The 23,211-nt window shown below is 44.0% G+C and overlaps 2 protein-coding genes across 2 annotated transcripts; both read right to left on the minus strand.

Annotated features, from left to right (window-relative positions):
* Positions 1-172: 172 nt before the first annotated feature.
* Positions 173-2,949, minus strand: LOC110702057 (chalcone synthase 2-like). The gene is made up of 2 exons (XM_021879700.1): positions 2,414-2,949; positions 173-1,345 (listed from the first exon to the last, which is right to left on the minus strand). Exons 1-2 carry the CDS (start codon positions 2,589-2,591, stop codon positions 354-356), a joined length of 1,170 nt encoding a protein of 389 aa, XP_021735392.1. The 5' UTR covers positions 2,592-2,949; the 3' UTR covers positions 173-353.
* Positions 2,950-4,586: 1,637 nt separating this feature from the next.
* LOC110702060 (chalcone synthase 3-like) lies at positions 4,587-7,820 on the minus strand. The gene is made up of 2 exons (XM_021879702.1): positions 7,588-7,820; positions 4,587-5,924 (listed from the first exon to the last, which is right to left on the minus strand). The coding sequence occupies exons 1-2, from the start codon at positions 7,763-7,765 to the stop codon at positions 4,936-4,938; spliced, it is 1,167 nt and encodes a 388-aa protein (XP_021735394.1). The 5' UTR covers positions 7,766-7,820; the 3' UTR covers positions 4,587-4,935.
* Positions 7,821-23,211: the final 15,391 nt, after the last annotated feature.

Genomic DNA, 23,211 nt, shown 5'->3' on the forward strand with positions numbered 1-23,211 from the left:
CAAATAAAACTCTAGTTGATGACTACGTATTTTCTTGTATATTGGAAAGAATTTCAAAAGCTACTTAATTAGTACTTGTGAATATAATATTAATTTCAAATGGAAAAAATGTTTATTTTAAAATGATAAGACAAAATAAACAAAATATACTTGTAAAATTAAAATTAATAATACAAAAAATTAAATAAATACCGACACACACTAGCATAATTTTATGAGTTACATCCATTATTATTACAAGTTATTGAAAACTTTTTATTAGTCTCTAATTGATTCGACTGATAAGTAACAGGGATGTAATATTTTTTCAAAACCTCGTTCTCCAATTTAATCCCAACTAATTATTTAATTAATTAAATAATTAGTGGTACACTTTGAAGAACAATGGTTTCAACAGTAAGGCCAGGACCAAAACCAAACAGCACACCCCAATCCAATCCTTCTCCGGTTGTCGATTTGCCCTCCTTCGACGACTTCCTCCTCATCTCATCCAATATGAATATCACCGTCGCACCCCACATGTTCCCATACTCACTCAAGACGTGCCTAGTAGTACTCAGTTTGCTCGGCTCAAGTTCGAGTTCAGTTTCAATCTGGTCTAATATAGCTGGACCTCCAGGGTGAGGGATCCAAAATAAGGAGTTCCAATCTTTGACTCCAATTCTTTTAAAAGATTCAATCAATAAACTTTCGACGTTTTTTCCTATAAGTATAGGTACATCCGGACGTATTTCACCAACTAACCCTGCTTCCCTTAGGCGAGCCTGTATAGATCCCTCAGAGTTCGGGATTGTAGTCTGCTCAGCAGACACAATCCGATAAATTGGTTGCTCTAGATGCTCAACAATATCAGCACCTATGATCATTGCTGCTGCCCCGTCAGCAAATAAGGCGTGAGGTAAAAGATTAGTCTCATCAGGAGCTTGGAAACAGATAGTGGAACTCATCTCTGAACAAACAACCAACACACGAGCTCCGTGTTCGTTTTCTGCCATGGCCTTGGCTACACGCAGGAGTGTACCTCCTGCGTGACAGCCAACTTGGCGGAGAACAAAGCGCTTCACAGAAGGCGAAAGGCCGAGAAGCATGACGAGGTATTGGTCAGCGGCGGGTGTGTCGACGAAAGAGTTGGTGGCGAAGATAACGTGGGTGATGTTGGACTTGGGTTGCCCCCATTCTTTGATGGCCTTCTCCGCCGCTTGTTTGCCGAGTTCGGGTACTTGGGTTGCGAGTATAGCTTGACGGGCTGTTAGGGATGGTGCATTGCGATCGCACATTTGAGGGTTTTCTTTGAAGGTTTCTTCGGTTACGTGCAAGTGACGTTTCTTAATCATTGATTTTTCGCCTGAAATAAGAAATTATAGGCATGTAAGTAAGTGAGAAGTGTCCATCATAATCTAGTGATTTTGTAAAAATAGGAAAGAATCAAGAGCTGCTAAACAAAGTACAATTTTAATTTATTATTATTATTAGAGCAACTCCAATAATTGTAGCTTAGGACTTGTTTACCATATAGTGGAGTTAGAAAATGCAATTAATCAACCGCTATTAGCTTGAATACTAGAGTTAGAAAATCCAATTAGTTGGGCCAAGCAAATTAGCAAAGGAAAAAAACTTGACTAAATAAAAAAAATAATTAAAGAGGTGGGGTCTAAAATTTATTAGTAACCTCATAGCTAGTCATTGGAGCTCAAATTAGCTAAAATGACAATTAGTTTAGCATTGAAGTTACTCTAAGTCACGTATATGCAAAAACTATATATATGTAACTTTTATTCACAACGTTCGTTTTTTCCATTATTCCCGCACTATTATACTACCTCCGTTTCTTTTTAGTTGACACGTATTCATTTTCGAAAGTTTTTTTAGTTGACACGTTTCTTTTTAGGTAAATTTTTTTACCTTGCATTTACAAGCTACCCCACTTGCTTTTTCACTCTCTCTCACTCTCTCTCCTTTCCCTAATATATGTACCTAAATCAAACGTGTCAACTAAATAGAAACGGAGGAAGTATATTTTTTACTGTATATATATCCTCTTTAATTAATATAATAATATATACATTAATTATAAAATAAATAGTCATGTTGGATCTACGTACTTCTTCAATTTTTCTAAAATACCTAATATTATACTACCTCCATTACATATTATTTGCAACGATTTAATATTTGTAACGGAGGTATTATATCCTTAATCTCTCTACTCCTAAGGAAATTTCTTAGATTTCTTACTGCATAGTTGATGGGGTTAGAACTTGTGACCTCGAAAGTCATAAGGTAAATTATCCTCCAATTTCATTAAGCTTGGTTATATTCAATTAAATTATCTGTGCTATCTATAAAACAATATAAACAAATAAAAAGAGTATAAAAAATTAAATACAAGAAAAAAGCAAACTATAAGACATACACATGCGCTTAAACTTGGCCTTGAGATGGGTTAAATGTTGGCTATTTGTAATACCGAAATAGTAATCGGGATAATCTTCTTGGCTAAATTCATTAGGTGGATTGGCAATTCCAATAGCAAGGATTGTAGCCGGACCCTTTGATTTTTGAGGCATTGGAATCTCATAAATAGAACCCATTTTCTTAGGTAAGGTTAATTATATTGAAGCTAGCTTAGCTAGGATAATTTATAAATGAAAGCAAAGGAATTCTTCTTTTTTTTTTTTTTTTTTTTTTTTTTGAAAAAAAGCAAAGGAATTCTTAGATTATATTGAAGCTAAGATTTATGAAAGCTAAACAAGTAAATAGCTAATGTATGATGAAATTATGGCAAGACAATCAAGCCTTTATATAGTACGGAGTATAAATTTATTGTACGGTATATGATAAATATATATAAATTATTTTTAACGTCAAATATTGTCACTTGCATGCATTAATGCAATTCACCTCAATTTATTCTATGTTCGTGCGTAGTTTTGCTGCCTTGCTAGAATTTGACTTGAGCAATTAAATATTATTATTTTGCTTATCCAATCGATTAATTAACTCCTATAATATTTCAAAGTATGATAATTTTATGTATGCATGGACTTTTACTAGAGTTAGCTTGTTTTGTGAGTTTTCTTTGTTTGATTTTGGTTTGATGATTTCTTGACTCTAATATTTTAATCTCAAGTTTGATTTTCAAGGTCAATTGTAATACTTGACATTTTCTTATTTAATTGTTTAGTATATATTATGGTAGGCTTACAAGTTAAAATATCAGTATAATAACTATATTACTTGGTTTTTTTTATTTTTATTTTTGTGTTAGAAAAGATTTTGCATGTATATTTAATTTGTATGAGTCAATTATTGGACAATTACGTAGCAAAACACGGTATGATTGCTAGGTCGTCTAATCGGGTATGTACCTATAATAACCCCATAGTTTTGTGTTGGTAGTCTTTGGCTCAACTAAATATCATTCCGTTGATTCAACGGCCAATCCTAATTAATATTGTAGGTCGTCTAATCGGGTTACATTAGTACTTTACACAGACTTTATTTTCCTATACTTTTTTTTTGTTGTTATTTTTCTTTCATTTGTAAAACAATTCTGCCACTAGATTTTCCGCTGTGAATCCCAAATCTGGATAGGAGGGTTACGGTAAGCTAGTGGCAGCCAGTGTAAAACTTTGTCACAATCAAGGCCTTAATTTCATAAGAGATGTCAGATACATGAATAAAAAATGATTATTCGTATAGTCATCATTTGGGCTCATATTGAGAAACGAAATTTGTTTCTCATAGGGGCATTTTATGAATAAATCAACAACTTTTTCATTATTGTGGACTACACAATTGAATAAAGTTGAAAAAAATTGTTAGTTTATTTACGAAAATGTCATTTGGGGCATCTCCGGAATTAAGGCTTTGATTGTGATTGAATTTGTATGATTTCCTATCCCTAGTTTTTTATTTTCAAGTTTGAGTTTGAAGGTGATTTGTAAGACTTGTCAATTTTTTGATTTATATTGTAGGCTTACAAATTGTTTTATGAGATTTATTTATGGGAGTTTGACTTGGTACTCTGGTAGCCTTCGACTTTATCTTTACAAGTTATTAAGATCTTCCTATTCAATTTTTTTTTCATTACCATCTTTTTTTATACTAATAATCTCTTGTGAAAATATTTTTGCTTAAAAAAAAAATAATCTTTATTTCCCTATGCAAATCAATTAAACTGCTAACACAAATGGCTTCTTATGAGTAATAATGTTTGCATCACAGATTCACAGCAATTAAACCTGACCAAAATTTCTAATTATTTATTAGAGCAAGAGTATAGATTCATGTATAGAATCTTCCTCATTTCCCATTTTTTATTACCATTTTTTTATAGGTTTCAAGTACTAAATTTTGATCAGTTGCTTACATATATATCCATTGCAATAATTGTTCAATTGATTATTATATACTTTGATGTTAATTCTAAGTTTCTTATTAGTTGCAACAAAGAAATATTTATTGTGAGACATAAAGAATTCTTTTGTTACAACTAATAAGAAACAGATGTTGTACATAGAGTTTGCATTGAAAATAGTGCGAAAAGTGAAATAGAGTGAAACAATTATAAAATTCAGAAGAAATAATTTAAATTATATGACATCTTTTTAATACAATACGTATGGTACAACCAACAAACTAGAAACATAACCAATAAAAATGGTACAAACTAATTGATCAAAAAAAAAATTATAAGCAAAATGAACTGGGGTATACACAATAATACCCGTTATTACAACAATTCACATACAATTATACAAATCAAATTACTTTGGTGTATATTTTACACCCACAGTATAATGTATATATAGTAGTTCTACCTCCTCCATTTTTTTACGAGAAAATAGTTCTATTATACTTTATAATTTCAACTTTCAAGTATATATTTTGATATAATAACCAACTTTCATTAATTTAATCCCAAGTGATTAATTAATTAAGTGAAGCACTCTGAAGCACAATGGTTTCAACAGTAAGACCAGGACCAAAACCAAACAGCACACCCCATTCCAACCCTTCTCCGGTTGTTGATTTGCCCTCCTTCAACGACTTATTCCTCATCTCTTCCAATATGAACAACACTGTTGCACCCCACATGTTCCCATACTCGCTTAAGACGTGCCTAGTAGTACTCAGTTTCCCCGGCTCAAGGTCGACTTCAGTTTCAATCTGGTCCAATATAGCTGGACCTCCAGGGTGAGGGATCCAAAACAAGGAGTTCCAATCTTTGACCCCAATTCTCTCAAAAGATTCAATCAACAAACTTTCGATGTTTTTGGAAATAAGTTTAGGTACGTCAGGAGCAATGTCCCCGACCATACCCTCTTCCCTCAGACGGGCCTGTATAGTCCCGTCTGTACCGGGAATTGTGGTCTGGTCGGCTGACACGAGCCGAAAAATAGGTTTTTCTAGAGGCTCATCAGGATCAGCACCTACAATCAAAGCCGCAGCACCATCTGCGAATAAGGTGTGCGGTAAAAGATTAGTGTCATCGGGAGCATGGTAAAATATAACAGTACTCAACTCCGCGCATACGACCAAGACACGAGCTCCGCGTTCGTTTTCAGCCATGGACTTGGCTATACGAAGGAGCGTACCGCCAGAGTGGCAGCCACCCTGGCGGAGAACAAAGCGCTTAACGGAAGGCGAAAGGCCGAGGAGCATGGCGAGGTATTGGTCGGCAGCGGGGGTGTCGCAGAAAGTGTTGGTGCCGAAGATAAGGTGAGTGATGTTAGAAGTGGGTTGGCCCCACTCGGCGATGGCCTTATCGGCTGCTTCTTTGCCGAGTTTGGGGACTTCACTGGCGAGGATTGCTTGACGGGCTGATAAGGAAGAGGCCTTGCGATCGCACATTTGTGGGTTTTCTTTCAAGATCTCTTCGGTTACGTGCAAGTAACGCTTCCTAATCATTGATTTATCGCCTGTGAAAAAGTAAAAAAAAATATAAACACGAGATATATATATTAGTCATGTACAAATTTAGAGGAAATTTGCATTAAAAAAAATAAATAAATTAGAGAAAATCAATGGGTTTTCATAACTTTAATTTACAAGTGGTTGACTTTCTATATTATACGAGTATTCGAAGTAGTAGCATACCTAAGCATGGTGTTTCCTTAATATGTGCTTTGTATTATTCCAAAACGTAAACATCATTTCTCCTATAATTTACGTCCATACGAAAATAATACAAGTTTTTTTTTGTGCGTGTGTAGTGTCAAACATAAAAGCTAAGGATCATCCGTACCATTTTTTTTTGTTTTTAACTCACTTTAATATACAAAATTCATTTAATCCCATGTTATATTTTGTCTTACGTACTTCCCATTAATTAATAAATTATTTTAATTATGATATGTATGTTGAATTAACCACACTGTCCTATAATTCATTTCCTAGCTAAAATTAAAAGTTGTGTCTGACGTAAATAATTGTATTTTTAAATTTAATTAAGGATAGATAGATTAAATTTTATTTCTGTAAATGGTTACATAGGTGATATAAATTACAAATGGGGGAGTGAGGGAATTTAGATGTATGCATGTATGGCCTAACATTCATAAACTTTCAATTAGGCCGGCCAAGACCTCATCAATAAGAGAGATGGATTATATATATAGGATCTATAATATATACCAAAATAAAGAGCTCGACCACGTTAAACTTAGGCCTTGTTTCATTCAACTTATTTTTACTTATTTTAGAAAAAAATAAGTTTAGATCATATCAGATCAGATTAAAAAAAATTAAGTTCACATCAGATCATAATTTTATGTGCAGTTCGTTATCGCTAAATATCTTTAATTTCATAATGAAAAAATTATGAAAATTACATATTACTAAAATACGCATTATTATGAATCTAACAAGACTCCACTTAATATAACTTTTCCTTATAGATTATCGTATATTAAGATCGATCAAAGTTTAGTTAAATCTGACAATCAGATCATAACCAGATTAGATCAGATCAAAAACCAGATTAGATTAGTTCAGATAAGCTAAAATAAGGTGAACTAAACAAGCCTTTTGCCTATTAATTAGGGTATGATGAATGGTCGTGGAAAAACCTAGGATTGCCTTTTTTCACAAAATCCAAACTAAAAAACTCTTTTTATAGAGTATATAATAAACTATTCCAGTATAAAAACATATTCCCTAACCTCAACTATTAGCTTAAGCTTTTGGTCGATTTGGTCCTCTAACATGGTATCAAAGTCAGTGTGACACAAAGGTCACGGGTTCGAATCTCATCCGCCCCTCTTTCAAAGTGGAATTAATTCGTATACCAGGTATGGTGAGCCTCAACCATTAGCTTAAGCTTTTGGTTGAATTGGTCCTCTAATATCTTTGTACTATTTTTCAATGTTGCATGAACAATATTAATACTACTTGTAAAGTTGTAATTGATTAACATAGGTTTTCCCTTATTGATCCCTCCATCGATCCGACCCCTACTTCTACTTGACCTACTTTGAAAAAATCATAAATAAATAAGTTCAAACGGCATAATAATCACACTATCTAATCTACAAACATGTAAAAATATCAAAGCGTATAGAAAATAAGAAGCAAAGGGCATACACATGCGCTGATACTTGCTCTTGAGACGGGTTAAATGTTCGCTATTAGTACTACGAAAGTAGTACTCAGGATAGTCAGCCTGGATAAATTCATTTGGTGGATTGGCAGTGCCCATAGCCAAGATTGTGGCTGGACCAACTGCTTTGGGAGGCATAGGAATTTCATACATAGAACCCATTCTCTTAGGTTATATTGAAGCTAGGATATAATATATTTGGTTAATGTTGAGAAAGTTGATGACTTTAAGGTAATACAATCAAGGCTTTATATATAAATTTGATGTCATATACTGTCCCACGCACGTAAGTCATTATTTTATGTGGTTTTTGGTTGGTAGAGCCTTTGACTCAATTATATTATTCCGTTGATCCAATCGTCCAACCCTTAAATTTCACAATATTATTATTGGGATTTGGTAATATGAGTAACGATTGGAGAATTGTTTTGGGTTGGTAAAGTATCTATTGTTTGGGTCCAATTTAGTCCAATTGGGCCTAGTCATTAAATGATCCAATTAAAAGCCCAAGGTCAAGGTTCAACTCTCCAAATGCGCTAAAGTCAAAGATCAGTCCTCAAGGCAAGCCAATTGGGCTAAGGCCCAACTTCTCCATATATGCAAAGGTATAAAAGCCATCAATATGACATTTGTACATAAATTCAACAAAGCCTCAAGCAATTAATTCTCTTGCATAGTGTTCTCTCTCTACACACTGTACTGACTTTAGCATCGGAGGGGCCTTCCTCGGCAACACCCCCGAGGCTAGTTTACGTGTGTTTACTGTGCAGGAAACCTTCGGCCCAACATCACTTGGACCGAATCCAGTCTTCTCCACTTCATCGGACCTTCGACAAGGTCCCATTGTTTTCACCCGAAACAATTTGGCGTCGTCTGTGGGGAAGACTTTCAAAAAATATTTAAGCCAAATTTCTAACCAAGATCATCTTGCAATTATCTTAGTAGCAATGGCTAAGAACCGCAAGAGCAAAGGCCTCCGTCAAGAAGCAGGCGAAAAGCCTAAAACCCCTACACCATCACCCTCATCGGACCGGAACTCTCCCAAGGGCGCCAGCTCGGGGCGAGGATCATATAGGGAGGATTCCCTTTCTCCCGTAATTCATAATTCTCATCATAGGCCGAGTCATTCTCGGTCTAGCAGGGGTCAATCCGATCATAGAACGCATTCAGTGCCCCAAAGCCAACCATCGACCGTCCGCTCTCATTCCCATACTCAGCCGAGGACCCCTTTGACGGGGCCCAGCTCGGAGGAGGTGGCAAGAGCGTTGGCAGTGCTCATGGAGGCAATGAGGGCACAAAATATGCCACCACCTCGTGATCGAACTCCCCCGCATACCCGGCATCAGCGGAGGAAGCTAGACCATGATGGTGGGAAACTTTCTTCCTTCCGGGAACTGGAAGAGTGGGAAGAGGATACCTGGAAAACTGAAAGAGAGAGGAAAAAGAACCCTCAATTCTTCAGAGGATCCTCAACCTCCCGATCAGGAACGCATAAGAGCAGCAGTTCAGCTTCTCGGCCAGAATCTGCTCACCGAGAACAACCGGAGACTGTTCGCCGAAGCGTCCTCGACCGACTCGGCGGCAAGGAACCGAGCGTGCACAGTCGCCTCTCGTTCCCTGCGGCCGAGGCCCAGACTTCCCAGCCAGGGACGAAAACCACTCCTACCTCTCTAAGAGGGCGGAGCGCGGTCCCTTCGGCCAGGAACAAGGGCAAGGCCGTTATGCTACCCGCCAGTTCGCCATTCGAGCAGTGGATACTGGAAGAGCACGTGCCCACGGTTAAAATACCGTCGCACATCACATATGATGGAACTTCGGATCCGAAGGACCACATTGCCTCGTATGAGGCTCATATGCATCTTTGCCCCAGATCCGAAGCGACTTGGTGCAAATATTTCCCAACCACTCTCAAGGGGGTCGCGCAAGCGTGGATCTCAAAGGGAGTAAAGCAAGGCTCCATAACAGGGTGGGATGATCTGTCCTCCAAATTTAGGAGCAAGTTTTCCACGGCAAACCGCCGAGAGAAGACTACTGCAAAACTCATGAGTCTGCGACAGGGGGAAACCGAAAGCCTCCGAGACTATCTGACCCGTTTCAGCAACGAGTCATCCAGTGTCTCTCAGCTGGACCAGGGGCTAGCCGTTTTTGCAATGCAGAATGGCCTTCAGCCCGGGAAGTTCCTAGACTTCATGGTCATGCATACCCCGCAGACCTTGGAGGAAGCTCTGAATGCCTCGGATAAGTTCATCCGAGCCGAAGAGTGGAACAAAGCGAAAACCCAACCTCAATTCGGGGGAGGGAAGCAAAAACAAATACCCTTGTCTGAAGGCCAAGGCCATAAGGCAAGGGGAAAGTCAAAGGCCTCGGAGCAATCCACGGCCAGCGACCCAAAGAAGGAAAAATCTGCTTCATACACAGGCAGATACGAGTCCTACACTCCGCTCTCTCTTCCACGCGCCAAAATTTACAGCGTGACGAAGGAGGAGCAGAGTTACCGAAAGCCGAGACCACTCCCAGAGTGGTATCAGCGAAAAAATAAGAATCAGTGGTGCGAGTTCCACGAATCTCCGGGACATAACACTGAGGAGTGTATCCAACTGAAGGACCAGATAGAGGACATGGTCCGGAAGGGATACTTGAAAAAATAAATCGCGGATCACCGCGAGAAGAAAGAGTCCGAGAAGTCAGCAAAGGACTCTCGGCAAGACCTCGACTTCCCCCGAAAGAACAGTAAAAATCCAGAGGGAAAATTCTCTCCGATTAATGTTATCTCGGGAGGAATATGCTCTCGGAGGGAGCACAAGCGACACCTTAGGGCTTTGACCCACCAGGTGAACAACGCTGACATTCAGTCTCCCCAGTCGCCGGTGCCGAACATGACGTTCACAGCCGCCGACTGCCGGGGGGTAACGTTCCCTCACGACGATCCGTTGGTGATCATCGCCACGGTGGCCAACCACGACGTCAGTAAGGTCCTTGTTGACGGTGGCAGCGGAGCAAACATTCTGTTCCGAAAGGCCTACAATCAAATCAAGCTGAAGCCCAAGCACCTTACGCCTGTACCCTACCCGGTATCCGGATTCAATGGGGCTTCAACTTATCCAGATGGGAAGGTGACACTTCCTGTCACCATCGGCTGCGATGAGGCAGCCAGGAATGTCATGACTTAATATTTGGTCATTGACGCTCCTTCAGTGTACAACGTGATTTTGGGGAGACCCATAATTCACGAGATCCAAGGGGTCGTCTCAACTTATCATCAGCTGATGATTTACGTCTCAGATGCCGGCTTCCCCGAAAGGATCCAGGGCAGCCAAAAGGACGCCCGAAGGTGCAACTACCTCAAGCCATCCACTAGTCGCCCAGATGACGATGATAAGGATGAGGAGAAAGAAAAAGAAATAGAGCCCAGCACAAAAAAGCCGAAAGGCCTAAGTGCTTCGGCCCAAGGTTCTGTGCCTAGAGAAAAAGGGCCAGAAAGGGAAAAGGCTAGCTCTTCGTCTGAGCCGAAAGACTCAGAGAGCCAGCCGAAGAACAAAAAGTCTGGGACGCCTGCTGACATAGACAGCAGGCCAGATTGTGAAGAGTCCAGTCCATCAGCAATGGACAAGGACCAGCAGACTGAAACGGTCGAGTTGACCGAAGGAGACGCTGAGAAATGTGTAACAATCGGGATGGACCTTGATCCGAACACCCGTTGTGAACTTATTCAGCTCCTTCGGGACAACAGAGATGTGTTTGCTTTCTCGGCAGCTGATATGCCCGGGATAAGTCCAGACCTCATCTCCCATAAGCTTAATGTTGACCCAACGTGTCGACCAATTAAGCAAAAGAAGCGGAATTACTCCGCTAATAAGAACCGAGACATCGCAGCCGAGGTCAAAAAATTGCTGGAGGCAGGCTTCATCGAGCCTTGCCAATATCCAGAATGGCTGGCAAATGTGGTGATGGTTCAGAAGGCCAATGGTACCTGGAGGATGTGCGTCGACTTCACGGACCTAAATAAGGCTTGTCCAAAGGATTTCTATCCCTTGCCGAGGATCGATCAGCTAGTCGATTCGACAAGTGGCCACGCCTTGCTTAGTTTCATGGACGCATTCTCGGGGTATCATCAGATCTTCATGCACCCCGACGATCGAGCAAAGACGGCATTCGTCACGAACGCTGGGGTGTACAATTACAAAATGATGCCCTTCGGATTGAAAAATGCGGGGGCAACCTATCAAAGGCTTGTGGATCAAGTTTTCGCCGACCAAAAGGGCCGAAACATGGAAGTCTATGTCGACGATTCGATTGTCAAAAGCAAAAAACCTGAGGACCATGTTAAAGACCTGGCGGAAACTTTCGCCACCTTAAGAAAGCATCAAATGAAGTTGAATCCGAAGAAGTGTGTCTTCGGCGTGAAGCCAGGGAAATTCCTTGGGTTCATAGTCAGCAAGAGGGGGATTGATGCCAATCCCTCCAAAGTCAAAGCAGCGCTCGACCTTCCTGAGCCGAAAACAAAGCGGGATGTTCAGCGGCTCACCGGAAGAATGGCAGCCCTCTCGAGGTTCATTTCCAGAGCTTCGGATAAGGGGTTACCTTTCTTCAAAGCCCTGAAACTCCCGAAAACAAAAGAGCTCGTTTGGGAGAAAGAGCAAAAAGAAGCCTTTAAACAGCTTCGGGAGCATCTGGCTCAACTCCCAACGCTGGCTAGCCCAGCAGAAGGAGAAACTTTGTACCTGTATGTGGCCGTTAGCCCGGCCACCATCAGTGCAGTACTGCTGAAGGAAGAAAGCAAAAGTCAGCAACCGATCTACTTTGTCAGTCATACACAGACGGATGCCGAGACTCGCTACCCTCTACTCGAGAAAGTCGCTTTTGCGGTAGTAGTAGCTGCTCGGAAGCTGAGGCCCTATTTTGATTGTCATCAGATAGTGGTCTTAACTGATCAGCCGTTGGAAAAAGTTCTCGGCAAGGTTGAAAAATCTGGTAGGCTAGCCAAGTGGGCTTTTGAGCTCACCGAATTCAGCATCAGCTATCGTCCGAGGGCTGCCATTAAGGCTCAAGCCCTAGCGGATTTTTTGGCCGAATGCTCATACCAAGAAGCGCTAGACAATGAAAAGAAAGTCTGGACCGTGTTTACGGATGGATCTTCCACCGAAAATGGTTCGGGGGCAGGAGTAGTGATAACCTCTCCTGAAGGCAAATCCTTCGAGTATGCACTAAAATTTTCTTTTAAGGCCTCGAACAACGAAGCCGAATATGAGGCAGCAATCGCCGGCCTAGAATTGTGCATCTCCCTGGAAGCCGATCATGTCTGTCTGAAAACAGACTCTCAGCTAGTTGCATATCAGATTAGCGGCAGCTACGAGGCCAAAGAGCCCTCCATGATAGCTTATCTTGCCAAGATCAAATCAGTCATTTCAAAGCTGAAAACTTTCGAGGTTCAGCTGATCCCAAGGGGTCAGAATACTCAAGCCGATGCACTCTCCAAACTTGCCAGTTCAACTCTCACTGAGTTGAACAGATCTGTATATGTGGAAGTACGTCGAGTAAGAAGTGTCGACGAAGCACTCGAAGTGTGCTGCGCTGACCCAGAGCCTAGTTGGATGGATCCCATCCTGGCTTTCAAACTTCGGGGAGAGACTCCCAGAGATAGAGCTTTGGCCTCCAAGATGAAGAGAACCAGCTCAAGGTTCATTGTCTTCAGGGGGGAGCTTCTGAAAAAGTCCTTCTCAGCCCCATTGCTGAAATGCGTGGGACCAACAGATGCAGATTATATCCTACGGGAAATTCACCTCGGCATCTGTGGGAACCACATCGGGGGAAGGACCTTAGCCCACAAGGCATTGAGGGCTGGATATTACTGGCCCACCATGATCGCAGATGCTAAGGAGCTGGTCCGGAAATGCGAAAAATGTCAAAAATACGCTCCAGTTATCCACCAGCCAGCAAGGGATCTTCAGCCGATCCTTAATCCACTCCCGTTTGCCCAATGGGGACTGGATATACTTGGACCATTTCCAGAGGCTGTGTACCAGAAAAAATGGCTGATAGTTGGTGTTGACTACTTCAGTAAGTGGATCGAGGCCGAAGCAGCCTCGAACATTACAGAGCAAACTGTCAGGAAATTTATCTGGCAGAATATCATCACTCGTTTCGGCATTCCGAGAGTATTTGTCTTTGATCATGGGAGGCAATTCGATAACTTACCGCTGAAGCGGTATACAGATCAGTTCGGCATCAAACTGGCATATTCAGCGGTATGCCACCCGCAGAGTAACGGACAAGCCGAAGCTGCAAATAAACAGATCCTAAATGCCCTCAAAAAGAGGGTGGAAGATCAAAAGTCCAAGTGGCTGGAGGAGCTCCCTAGAACCCTTTGGTCCCTTTGGACAACTGAAAAAGAGGCAACGGGCTATTCACCTTTTGAACTGGTGTATGGTGCCGAAGCCGTTCTTCCAGTGGAAATTGGCTCTGAGAGCCTACGAGTGCACCACTTCTCGGCTGAGAATGAGCGACTAATGAAGGAATCTCTCGATTTCCTCGGCGAAGTAAGAGACTCAGCCCGAGACAGAATGGCTGCTTATAAGCAGAGAATCAGCAAATTTTACAACCGAAGGGTCCATGCAAGGCCTCTTAAAATTGGAGACCTTGTCCTTCGGAATGCCGCTGCAGTCCAGAAGGGCCGAATCCATGGGAAACTCTCAGCTGCATGGGAAGGGCCTTATGAAATCTTTGATGAGCTTCAGCCAGGGACATACCGACTTCGGCAGTTGGATGGAACCGAGTTGAAAAATCACTGGAACGCTGATATACTGAAAAAATGTCATGTGTAAACCCTTCGGGGCAGAACAATCTTTGTAAGTGCATTTTGAATTTATGCAAGGCCTTGGAGCCACCATTTATATAAATATTTGCAAACTTTTTATCCTTTCAAGTTTTCTTGAGTCTATCTACTCTTTAAGGGTTTTTTATTCAGCCTCGTCTGAAACCTTCGCCTTCGGGTAACTGGGTTTCAGATTGCTGACAAAACTCGTCTTTTTAAAGAACACTGGTCTTTCAGCTGAAGTCAAACTTTAGCAAGACTTGTTCTCCAAAGGCATGAGTCCATGGACAATTCTGGGATATTGCCTTAACTGAGCCTTGTATCCCAGAAAGCCATTATCCGAAACATTTCCTTCAGTTGGCCCTGTGTCTCGGATATCCATTTTTCAATGATAGACAGAAAATCAAGGATAACAGCAACAGTTGGAAATTGTTTATTCAGCCCCGTCTGAAACCTTCGCCTTCGGGTAACTGGGTTTCAGATTGCTGACAAAACTCGTCTTTTTAAAGAACTCTAATCTTTCAGCTGAAGTTAAGCTTCAGAAAGATTTGTTCTCCAAAGGCATGAGTTCATGGACGATTCTGGGATATTGCCTTAACTGAGCCTTGTATCCCAGAAAGCCATTATCCGAAGCATTGCCTTCAGTTGGCCCTGTGTTTCGGATACCCATTTTCAGAAGCACTACCAGTGCAAGTTATGTTCAGCAGAATTGAAGAAACAGCAAAGCATTCAAAAACAAAGCTGCTGAAGAAAAGAACATCAAATTAATAATTCATGCTCGGAAATTGAGCTACAAGTTCAAATAAGTTAACAAACTATATCGGCAGCCGCCCACAAGCGGAAAATAACAGCTGCCGAAATACGTACAGAAGCAAAAAAAATAAGTTGTTTTGTACGACAAGGCAAGCTGAAGCAAAAAACAAACAAGGCAAAAATTCAGAAAGCGGCAAGTCTAAAGTTGAGCGCATGATGAACCGCAAGATTCTGAAGACGACTGCCCGAGTTCCTATGCTTCAGCCCGTGGACCAGACTGATCAGCATTGTTGGGCCCTATGGTGGTCTCAGCCCCAGCGGCAGAAGAAGCAGGCTTTGCACTCTGCCGAGCCTCCCTTTCCCTCTGTTCAGCCTCCAACTCCATTCTCTCAGCTTCTTCTTCGGCTTCCTCAGCCTTAAGGATTTCAGCTTCGATGGGAGTTGCATATTTCATATGAGGGTCTTCGGGATCCTGGACCCATTTAGCACATTTGGACCAGTCCAACTTCGGCTCAGCATGAAGGCAAACTATTCGGCACACTCTGAACCCGTTTCTGAAACCCATTTCATATTCTTCCTGGGTATAGACGCGGACTTTGAGTAGAGCCTCAGCATCAGCCAACTTCTTCTTTGTCTCCTCCAAGTCTTCCTTGGATTTCTTCAGCTCATCGGCGAGCTTGGAGGAGGAACCTTTCAGCTCATTCAGCTCCTGCTGAACTTGGGAAGCCTCAGTCTGAGCCTGGGCCACTTCTTCCTTTTTGGCCATCAGCTGATCCTCAGCTTCTTGGAGCTTAGCTCTCTGAGCTTCAGCAGCAGCAGCAGCCTCTGAGAGTTGGACATCCCTGGCTTGGAGCATCTCTTCAGCAGCCATTCTGCTGGCTTCAAGAGCTTCTAGCTGTTGCTGCACTTCACCTTGTGCAGCAGCTCCTTCCTGGATTCGGCTCTCAATGGTGGCCTTGAATTTGGAGATGTCCACTCCCATGTGCTCTTGGAGAAATTTTTCCCCTTCCATCAGTGGGGGAAAAACTTCCTTCTCCATAGCATCGCAGAAGGTTTTGAGGGCTTCAGCAGCTTTTCTCTCATATTCTTCACCTTTCTGCTGCTGCTCTTCAGCTGCTGCTTGCTTCAGCTGAGCAAGCTTTAACTCCTGCTCGGCTACCTTTTTGTCGTGCTCGGCAGCGTCCACCCTATCTTGTAGGGTATCTATCAGCTCTACAGTGAGAGTCTGATTGTGCACGAACTGAAAACAGGAGCACAAGTTAAAATAAAAAATAATAATAATAATGATAATTGAAGAGCTGAATTTAAAAGGAAATAAAGGCAAGGAGAATCACCTGCATCATCAGCAGTTGGTTAGACCTGGCTGGGTCAGGAACTGATCTGCTGGATTCGCCCATCCCAGCAGTGGCCTTCAGCGACCAGATTCTTGCCCTATCTACTTCGGACAGGCCAGCAAAATCGCCGAAGTAGGCTGCAGCACCTTCTCGGTTCCGACCCCATATGAGGTCCCACATGTGATCTGGGATTGGAATTCGGGGGGCCGAGAAACCCATTTCTCCAGATTGCAGCGTCTGGAAGGAAGGAAAGGATGACGATGGAGCTTCTTTAACTTTGGATGGCTCAGCATCCCCCTTCTTCTCAGAAGAGTCAATTATTATGACTTCTTCTTCTTCAGGTGTGAGGACGAAGGCCTCAACCTCTCTTGCAATGTCTGCCGTGAAACCCTCAGCACTGGGCATCACGGCATCCTCATTCCTGTGCTCAGCAGCACTCTCTTGAACTTCTTCTTGGACCCCTCCCTTAGGTTCGGGAGTTTTCTAATCCACCTCCATCTCGGGAGGTGGCGGAGAGGTCTTCAGAGGTGCTTGAGGTGGTGGCCGGGGAACCCTCGGCGATCCATTAACTTCCTTGGGTTCCCTTATTTCAACGCCGATGGTCATCGGCCTCCGCTGAAAGTCATGCGGGCCGATGATGGCCATTCTTCGGCGCCTTTTCTGAAGCGGCTGCTCGTCCATGTCTGAGTCTGAAGACTCTTCTTGTATCTGGTCTTCGGGACGAACAGGGGCTTTCCCTTCTCTGTGTCTGTTACTCTCTTCAGACTGTAAAAGTCGGGGGAGGGAGAATGTGAGTACAAAAACAACAAAAAAAAAAAAAACAGTAGAAACAGACAAAGTCTAAAAGCTTACCGAGGTCTTCAGCAAAGCCTCGTCTTCTTCAGCTGCCCTAGCTGCAGCTTCTTCTTCAGCAGCCCTGGAGGACCCTTCTCCTCCTTCACAAGCTTCAATAACCCGTGCAACCTCTTCGGCCGTACGGGCAGCTTCAGCTTCTTCGTCCAGTAGCTGAAACCAGGGATCTCTCTTCTTCCACCAAGGCTTCTGCCTCTGATACAGAGCAACAACCTCAATTTGGAAGTGGGAAGAGTCTAGATGAGCTTCCTTGTGCCTCGGCTCAGTGATAGAGGGGGCCCGATCAGTTACAACTCGTTCTCGGTTGACGCCAAGACGAGCGTAGTTGATGCCGACGTTGGTCTCGTCCCGCTCTGAAAAAGAAAAGGGGAAAGGTCAGTTCAGTTAGGTTGGCACATCATAAAAAAGCGAAGTGAAAGAGGAAAAGAGATAATTAAAAGGCCTCGGCCCCAGCCGAAGAAGCTTACCATCCTTAAACTTTCGGCTGAGGCCGACAGCTGCTAGCATGTTCTCTTGGAAAACATAATGCGTATCGGGGAGCCAAGTCTCCGGGATATGCTGCATTCGGCCGCTGCCCCCCGGTTCGGCAGCTTGCCGAAGATGTTCTGTTGATTAAGGTTCGGGTCTGGGCCGTTATCTTCGGGAGGACCTAAACTTCCCATGTCGGGATCAGGCTCAGCAAGATACCGGGGAGCGCTGAAGACGCAAGGGTGGCTCGGGTCCGTGGGTGCTCTAACCCAAATCCATTGGCCTCTCCAGTCCTTGTCTGAAGAGTCGTTCGGCCACATGGTTAGGTACGGGGGCCGAGACTCAATCCGGTACCACCCAGAACCATGACTTCCGTGCCCACTTTGAATATTTGGCACTAGCCGATGGAGCTTTTTGAAGCAGTGCAGGTTCGGCACATACCTGAAGAACTTGCAGACCCATAAGTATGTCATCACCCTTCGGATGCTAATGGGAGTTAGCTGGCATAGGGAAATATTGTAATGGATCAGCAAGTCTCGGACGAATACGTCCAAAGGGAACCTCAGCCCATACTGAAGTTGTCTTGTGTACACCCCCACATACCCCGGGGGTGGACGGTGGATTCTATCGGATGCCACGGGCATTCGGCACCAATACCCATCAGCTTCAAGGATGCCGTAATGCAACTCAATTTTTTCGGCAAACCGATACTGTTCGGCATTCTCCACCCACCATGAGTAGGGGCGGTTCTTTATCATGGCCGAAGCTACTTCGGCATCCTCCCACTCTGAAAACCCGGGAAGGATATCCCAAAGGACAGCGGGAACTTCATCGTCCCGCCCAGAAGCGCTCGGCCCCTCCGTTCTCTGAGGAGGAGCCGAGGAAATGGGAGTCGCCCTAATCCCTTCAGCAGGGTCAGACTCTGCTCTTCGTCCATTCCAGGTCCCAATCCTGTCCCTGGGATCGGGAATTGGCCTTGCTCTTCTTGGAGCACGGGCTCTACCCCTAACTCCTCTCGTCATTGATAATTTCGAAGAAAAAGTCGAAAAAAGGGGAAGGAGTTCAAATTTGAAGAAAAATAAACTAAAGTCAAAGGAATTTACCTTAATCTGAAGCGAAAGTCGCCGATTTACGAATTGGTAGTGACGAGTCTCAGTTTCTAAGCTTAATGCTCGGGGAATTTGCGAAGTTTTGATGCGGGTTCTTGGGCTCTCTCGAGAATACTGGGTTGTGTTGGTGAATAAGTGAGGAGAGATGACGCGCCTCTAATTATATCTCCAGAAATGGGAATTCGGGGAGTCCGCGTTTCAATTTCTCTTAAATACCCCACTAAGTAACCGTTAAACACACGACCTTGCGATTAAACCGCCCATTATCCGTCCAACTTCCACAATTATCCGCCTTAACCGTTGTTATCTCATTAATTACGGTTTAATTACGGTTTAAATTCACATTTTTGGATTAATTAAATCATTCACTTCCCTCCTTTTCTGATTAAATCAAACCCGACCCGTCATCCTTCCAAATCGGGTCTGGGGGGCAAGTTGTTTGGGTCCAATTGGGCCTAGTCATTAAATGATCCAATTAAAAGCCCAAGGTCAAGGTTCAACTCTCCAAATGCGCTAAAGTCAAAGATCAGTCCTCAAGGCAAGCCAATTGGGCTAAGGCCCAACTTCTCCATATATGCAAAGGTATAAAAGCCATCAATATGACATTTGTACATAAATTCAACAAAGCCTCAAGCAATTAATTCTCTTGCATAGTGTTCTCTCTCTACACACTGTACTGACTTTAGCATCGGAGGGGCCTTCCTCGGCAACACCCCCGAGGCTAGTTTACGTGTGTTTACTGTGCAGGAAACCTTCGGCCCAACATCACTTGGACCGAATCCAGTCTTCTCCACTTCATCGGACCTTCGACAAGGTCCCATTGTTTTCACCCGAAACATCTATTATTCTAATTTTTGCACTTGCACAAATATGATACGTGCTTACTATCTTAGTGATAGTTCAAGGAAACTCGCATTAATGGTAAACTTAATAGAATGACATTAGGGTACAAAAGTTCTAACAAGTATCTTTGTTGTAATAAATGTTATGTTATCTTTGATAATATGGTAGAGAGGTATTTATATTTAAGAGATATAACCTATGTATGGGATCTTATCCAATAGGCCAAAAGTAGTACGTTGGACAAGTAGGTCTCTAATGCCAATAAGGTTACTGTTTCGGGGTTTTCTGATGTCCTGCGGGAGAGTTACAATTCCGAGACTGGAACCGGACGCCTGTACCTGCAAAACAAACGGATGCTCCGGATGATGGGAGATCCGCCTCCGACGGTCAAGTTAGTACTTGATTAAGGAGTAATTAATGCGGAAATTAAAGTGATTGGGTCTCTCTAGGTGAGAGTGTTTAATGTATGTAATCTGAGTTCTTTTTTTCTTAATGAGGATTAAGAGAGGTATTTATACCCTCGGGAAACGTGCCAATCTAGGTTTAGGTTAACCTTGGGCTGATTGGGCTTCCCTCGGAAGTTGGGCCTAGGTGGCCGGTTTCTCCATTAGGCATGGAGTATGCCATGTGTCATGACATAATAAGTCCAGGGTGGACGAATAAGCGTGTGCCACGTGGCAAGCCCTGAGAGGTCCAACTGGGGAACACTTGGCAGGACCTGATTGGCCCACGTGGCGCATTCCGATTGGTGGGAGCAAAATCCCCTAATCATTTGCCCCTCACAGGTGACACGTGACTGGTCACGTGTTACCTGTGACAGGTGTCGCCCTGTAACAGGCGACGGCCCGCTACAGGTGTCACTCGGCGAGAGGCCGAGAGATTCTCCCGCCAAAATTTTGAATTCTGGAGGTGACCCCTCGCCTTCTCACTTCGCCTATATAAAGGAGTGTTGACTTCGGTCATTTTCACACTTGAGAACTTTGTGAGAAAACATTCGGACCCCTGAACTTGCTCTGACATTTTGGACCCTTTCTGCCTACCGCCTGCTCTGACAAGCCGACTGCAAAGGACTTTCAGAACGTCATCAATCGTCACTCGTTCAGGTAACCGTCGGTTCTCTTACTCTTAATTTTCTCTTTACTTTATTCTTTTTTGAAATGGCACCACGGAAGCACACGACACGACCTAGGTTAGTGATCAGCCGGTCACCGGGGACGGCTGAATCTAGGACTAGGAGTGACGCCTGCCCTTTTCTGGACCCATCTTTGCCCTTTATACAAAGTCCGACTGTATCTGTGTCTATGCAGAGCATGATGGCCAGGACAAAAAAGACTGCCAGGATATCAAACTCAGACGGCTCCTCCCACAGGGTGCCGATTAGTGAAACATCTGACCAGGCGCCAGATGTGGAAGTGAAAGAAAGCGGCTTGAAAGCCGGCAATTCTACTTTTTCTCCTGCTCCTTTTAAAGGAGAGGAGGCGGGCCCCTCCAGGAGAGGGGAGGAGTCGTCCTCTTCGGACTCGTCAGAGGACGAATCCGAGTCTAGCTCTTCTGGCCATGCTTCTCTGGACACAGAAGAGAAAAACAGTCGCCTACAAGAGGCGAGGCTTTCTCACGCAGTTGAGAAGGGGGACGATTGGGCGGAGCCATCCGCCTCTCACCGAGAGCGAAATACCCCCTACTACTGCACGGTACCTCGGGGCCGGATCACGGCCATGCAAGAGAAAGTGGAGAGCTTTATCGCAAACCACACAATGGGCCCCGACTTTTTAGTGTTCGTGCCGGATCCAGAAGACACGGTCGTCTGGCCGGCTGGTACCAGTTACGATAGCGCCTGCTTTGGCTGCTACGAGGCGGCCATCAAGGCTGGGCTGCGCTTCCCACTACATCCGGCTGTTCAGCGGATCTTGGATGGGTATGAGTTGGGGTTATGGCAGTTAGCCCCGAACTCCTGGGTCAACGTACTCGGCTATGTGGCCGGGTGCGAACTGCACGGGGTGGAGCCGAACTTCGAGGCTTTCGCCCACATGAACTACCTCAGCCGGACCCCTAAGACAGGCGGTACCGGCTGGTATCAATTGACGAGCCACGGGGGCTACCTCATGACAAGAGGTAAAGCAAACAAATGGAAGGACTGGCGGAGCACCTTTCTTATCATTGAGAGTTCAGACACAGAGCTGAACAGACGCTTCAACAGGTGGAACAGGAATCCGCCCCTTCTTGCAGGCGGCCGTAGCATGCCGCCTGTTCCCCCCAAGGCTAAGAAAGAGATCCTAGATAAAGGACTCTTCAAAGTAGAGTCGAAGGTGAACTCTACTTCAGGGGTACGAGAGCAAGTACCCCTGCACTGCGTCCCGAGCTTCAAGTGGCTCTACGACGAGTACTTTTTGGCCGCCTGTGGCCTCAGCAGTCGGTGCTCAAGAGGTAGCCGACCTGTCGAATACTCTAATGTTTCGTGCATTTCTTGTTAGGACTTTAATTAACTTTGCTATTTGTTTTTGCAGCGGACGCCATGAGCAAAATTACCGCCTCCAAGACTGCGGCGGCCATGTTGCGGGCCTCCATTATGCAACAATCTTCAACCGATTCCCCCAACAAGGGGGCACCCTTGGTGGGCTTCGAACCTTTCACTCTCTTTTTGGAGTTGTGTTCATGCATATATTGACTCTTTTCTTCTCTTTTAGACGGGCGCTCAAAGAGCTTCTTCTTCCCAACAGCCGGACCCCAAGGTCCGGAGGACGACTGTTGCGAGCTCTCCTGGCTCTGCCAGGAAACATGCGGCGGCTGAGAAACAGCCGGCCACTTCTTCTAAAACTCCAACTGGGCCGCCTAGAAGTATGAAATTGGCCTTGTAAATTTTAGACTTGCTCTCTTCTTTACTAAGTCTAATCTGTTTGTTTTTTATTGATGCAGCCGGCCCTCAGGAGCCTGACTTGGTCGAAATGGCCAAGTCTATGATCAAGGCCGTACCTCCAGCTGAAAGGGAGGCGGTCAGGGGTGTCGGCACCCTTGACCTAGACGGGATTGCAGGGGTCCTTGCTGAGGTATACTTTTGTTTGGAAACTGACGCCTGTTCCCCTTTTTCCAGGACGCCTGTTTTCTTTTTGTTTGGAAACTGACGCCTGTTCCCCTTTTTACTTAAGGCCCTGCTCCGAGTGAACGGCCTTCGCAAGCCGCTTGAACGGAAGAACAAAGAGGTAAAGGCTGCAAAAGCTATGGCCGCCTCTGACTGTGATAAGGCAATGTTTCAAATTGCCCAAAATGAAGTTCTGACAATTGATATTCTTTATTATCAGGCGCAGGCTACCGCCGCTGTCCGGGCTCAGTTAGAGGCGGCCCAAAAGAGGAGTAGCGAGCTGGAGGCGACCATCAACAACCTGAAGAACGAGCTGAGACCTCTTCGCCAAAAGATGTCCTCATACGAAACCTTGGAGAAAT

The sequence above is a fragment of the Chenopodium quinoa genome, unplaced genomic scaffold, assembly GCF_001683475.1.
Source record: "Chenopodium quinoa cultivar QQ74 unplaced genomic scaffold, ASM168347v1, whole genome shotgun sequence".
Classification (NCBI taxonomy): Eukaryota; Viridiplantae; Streptophyta; class Magnoliopsida; order Caryophyllales; family Amaranthaceae; genus Chenopodium; species Chenopodium quinoa.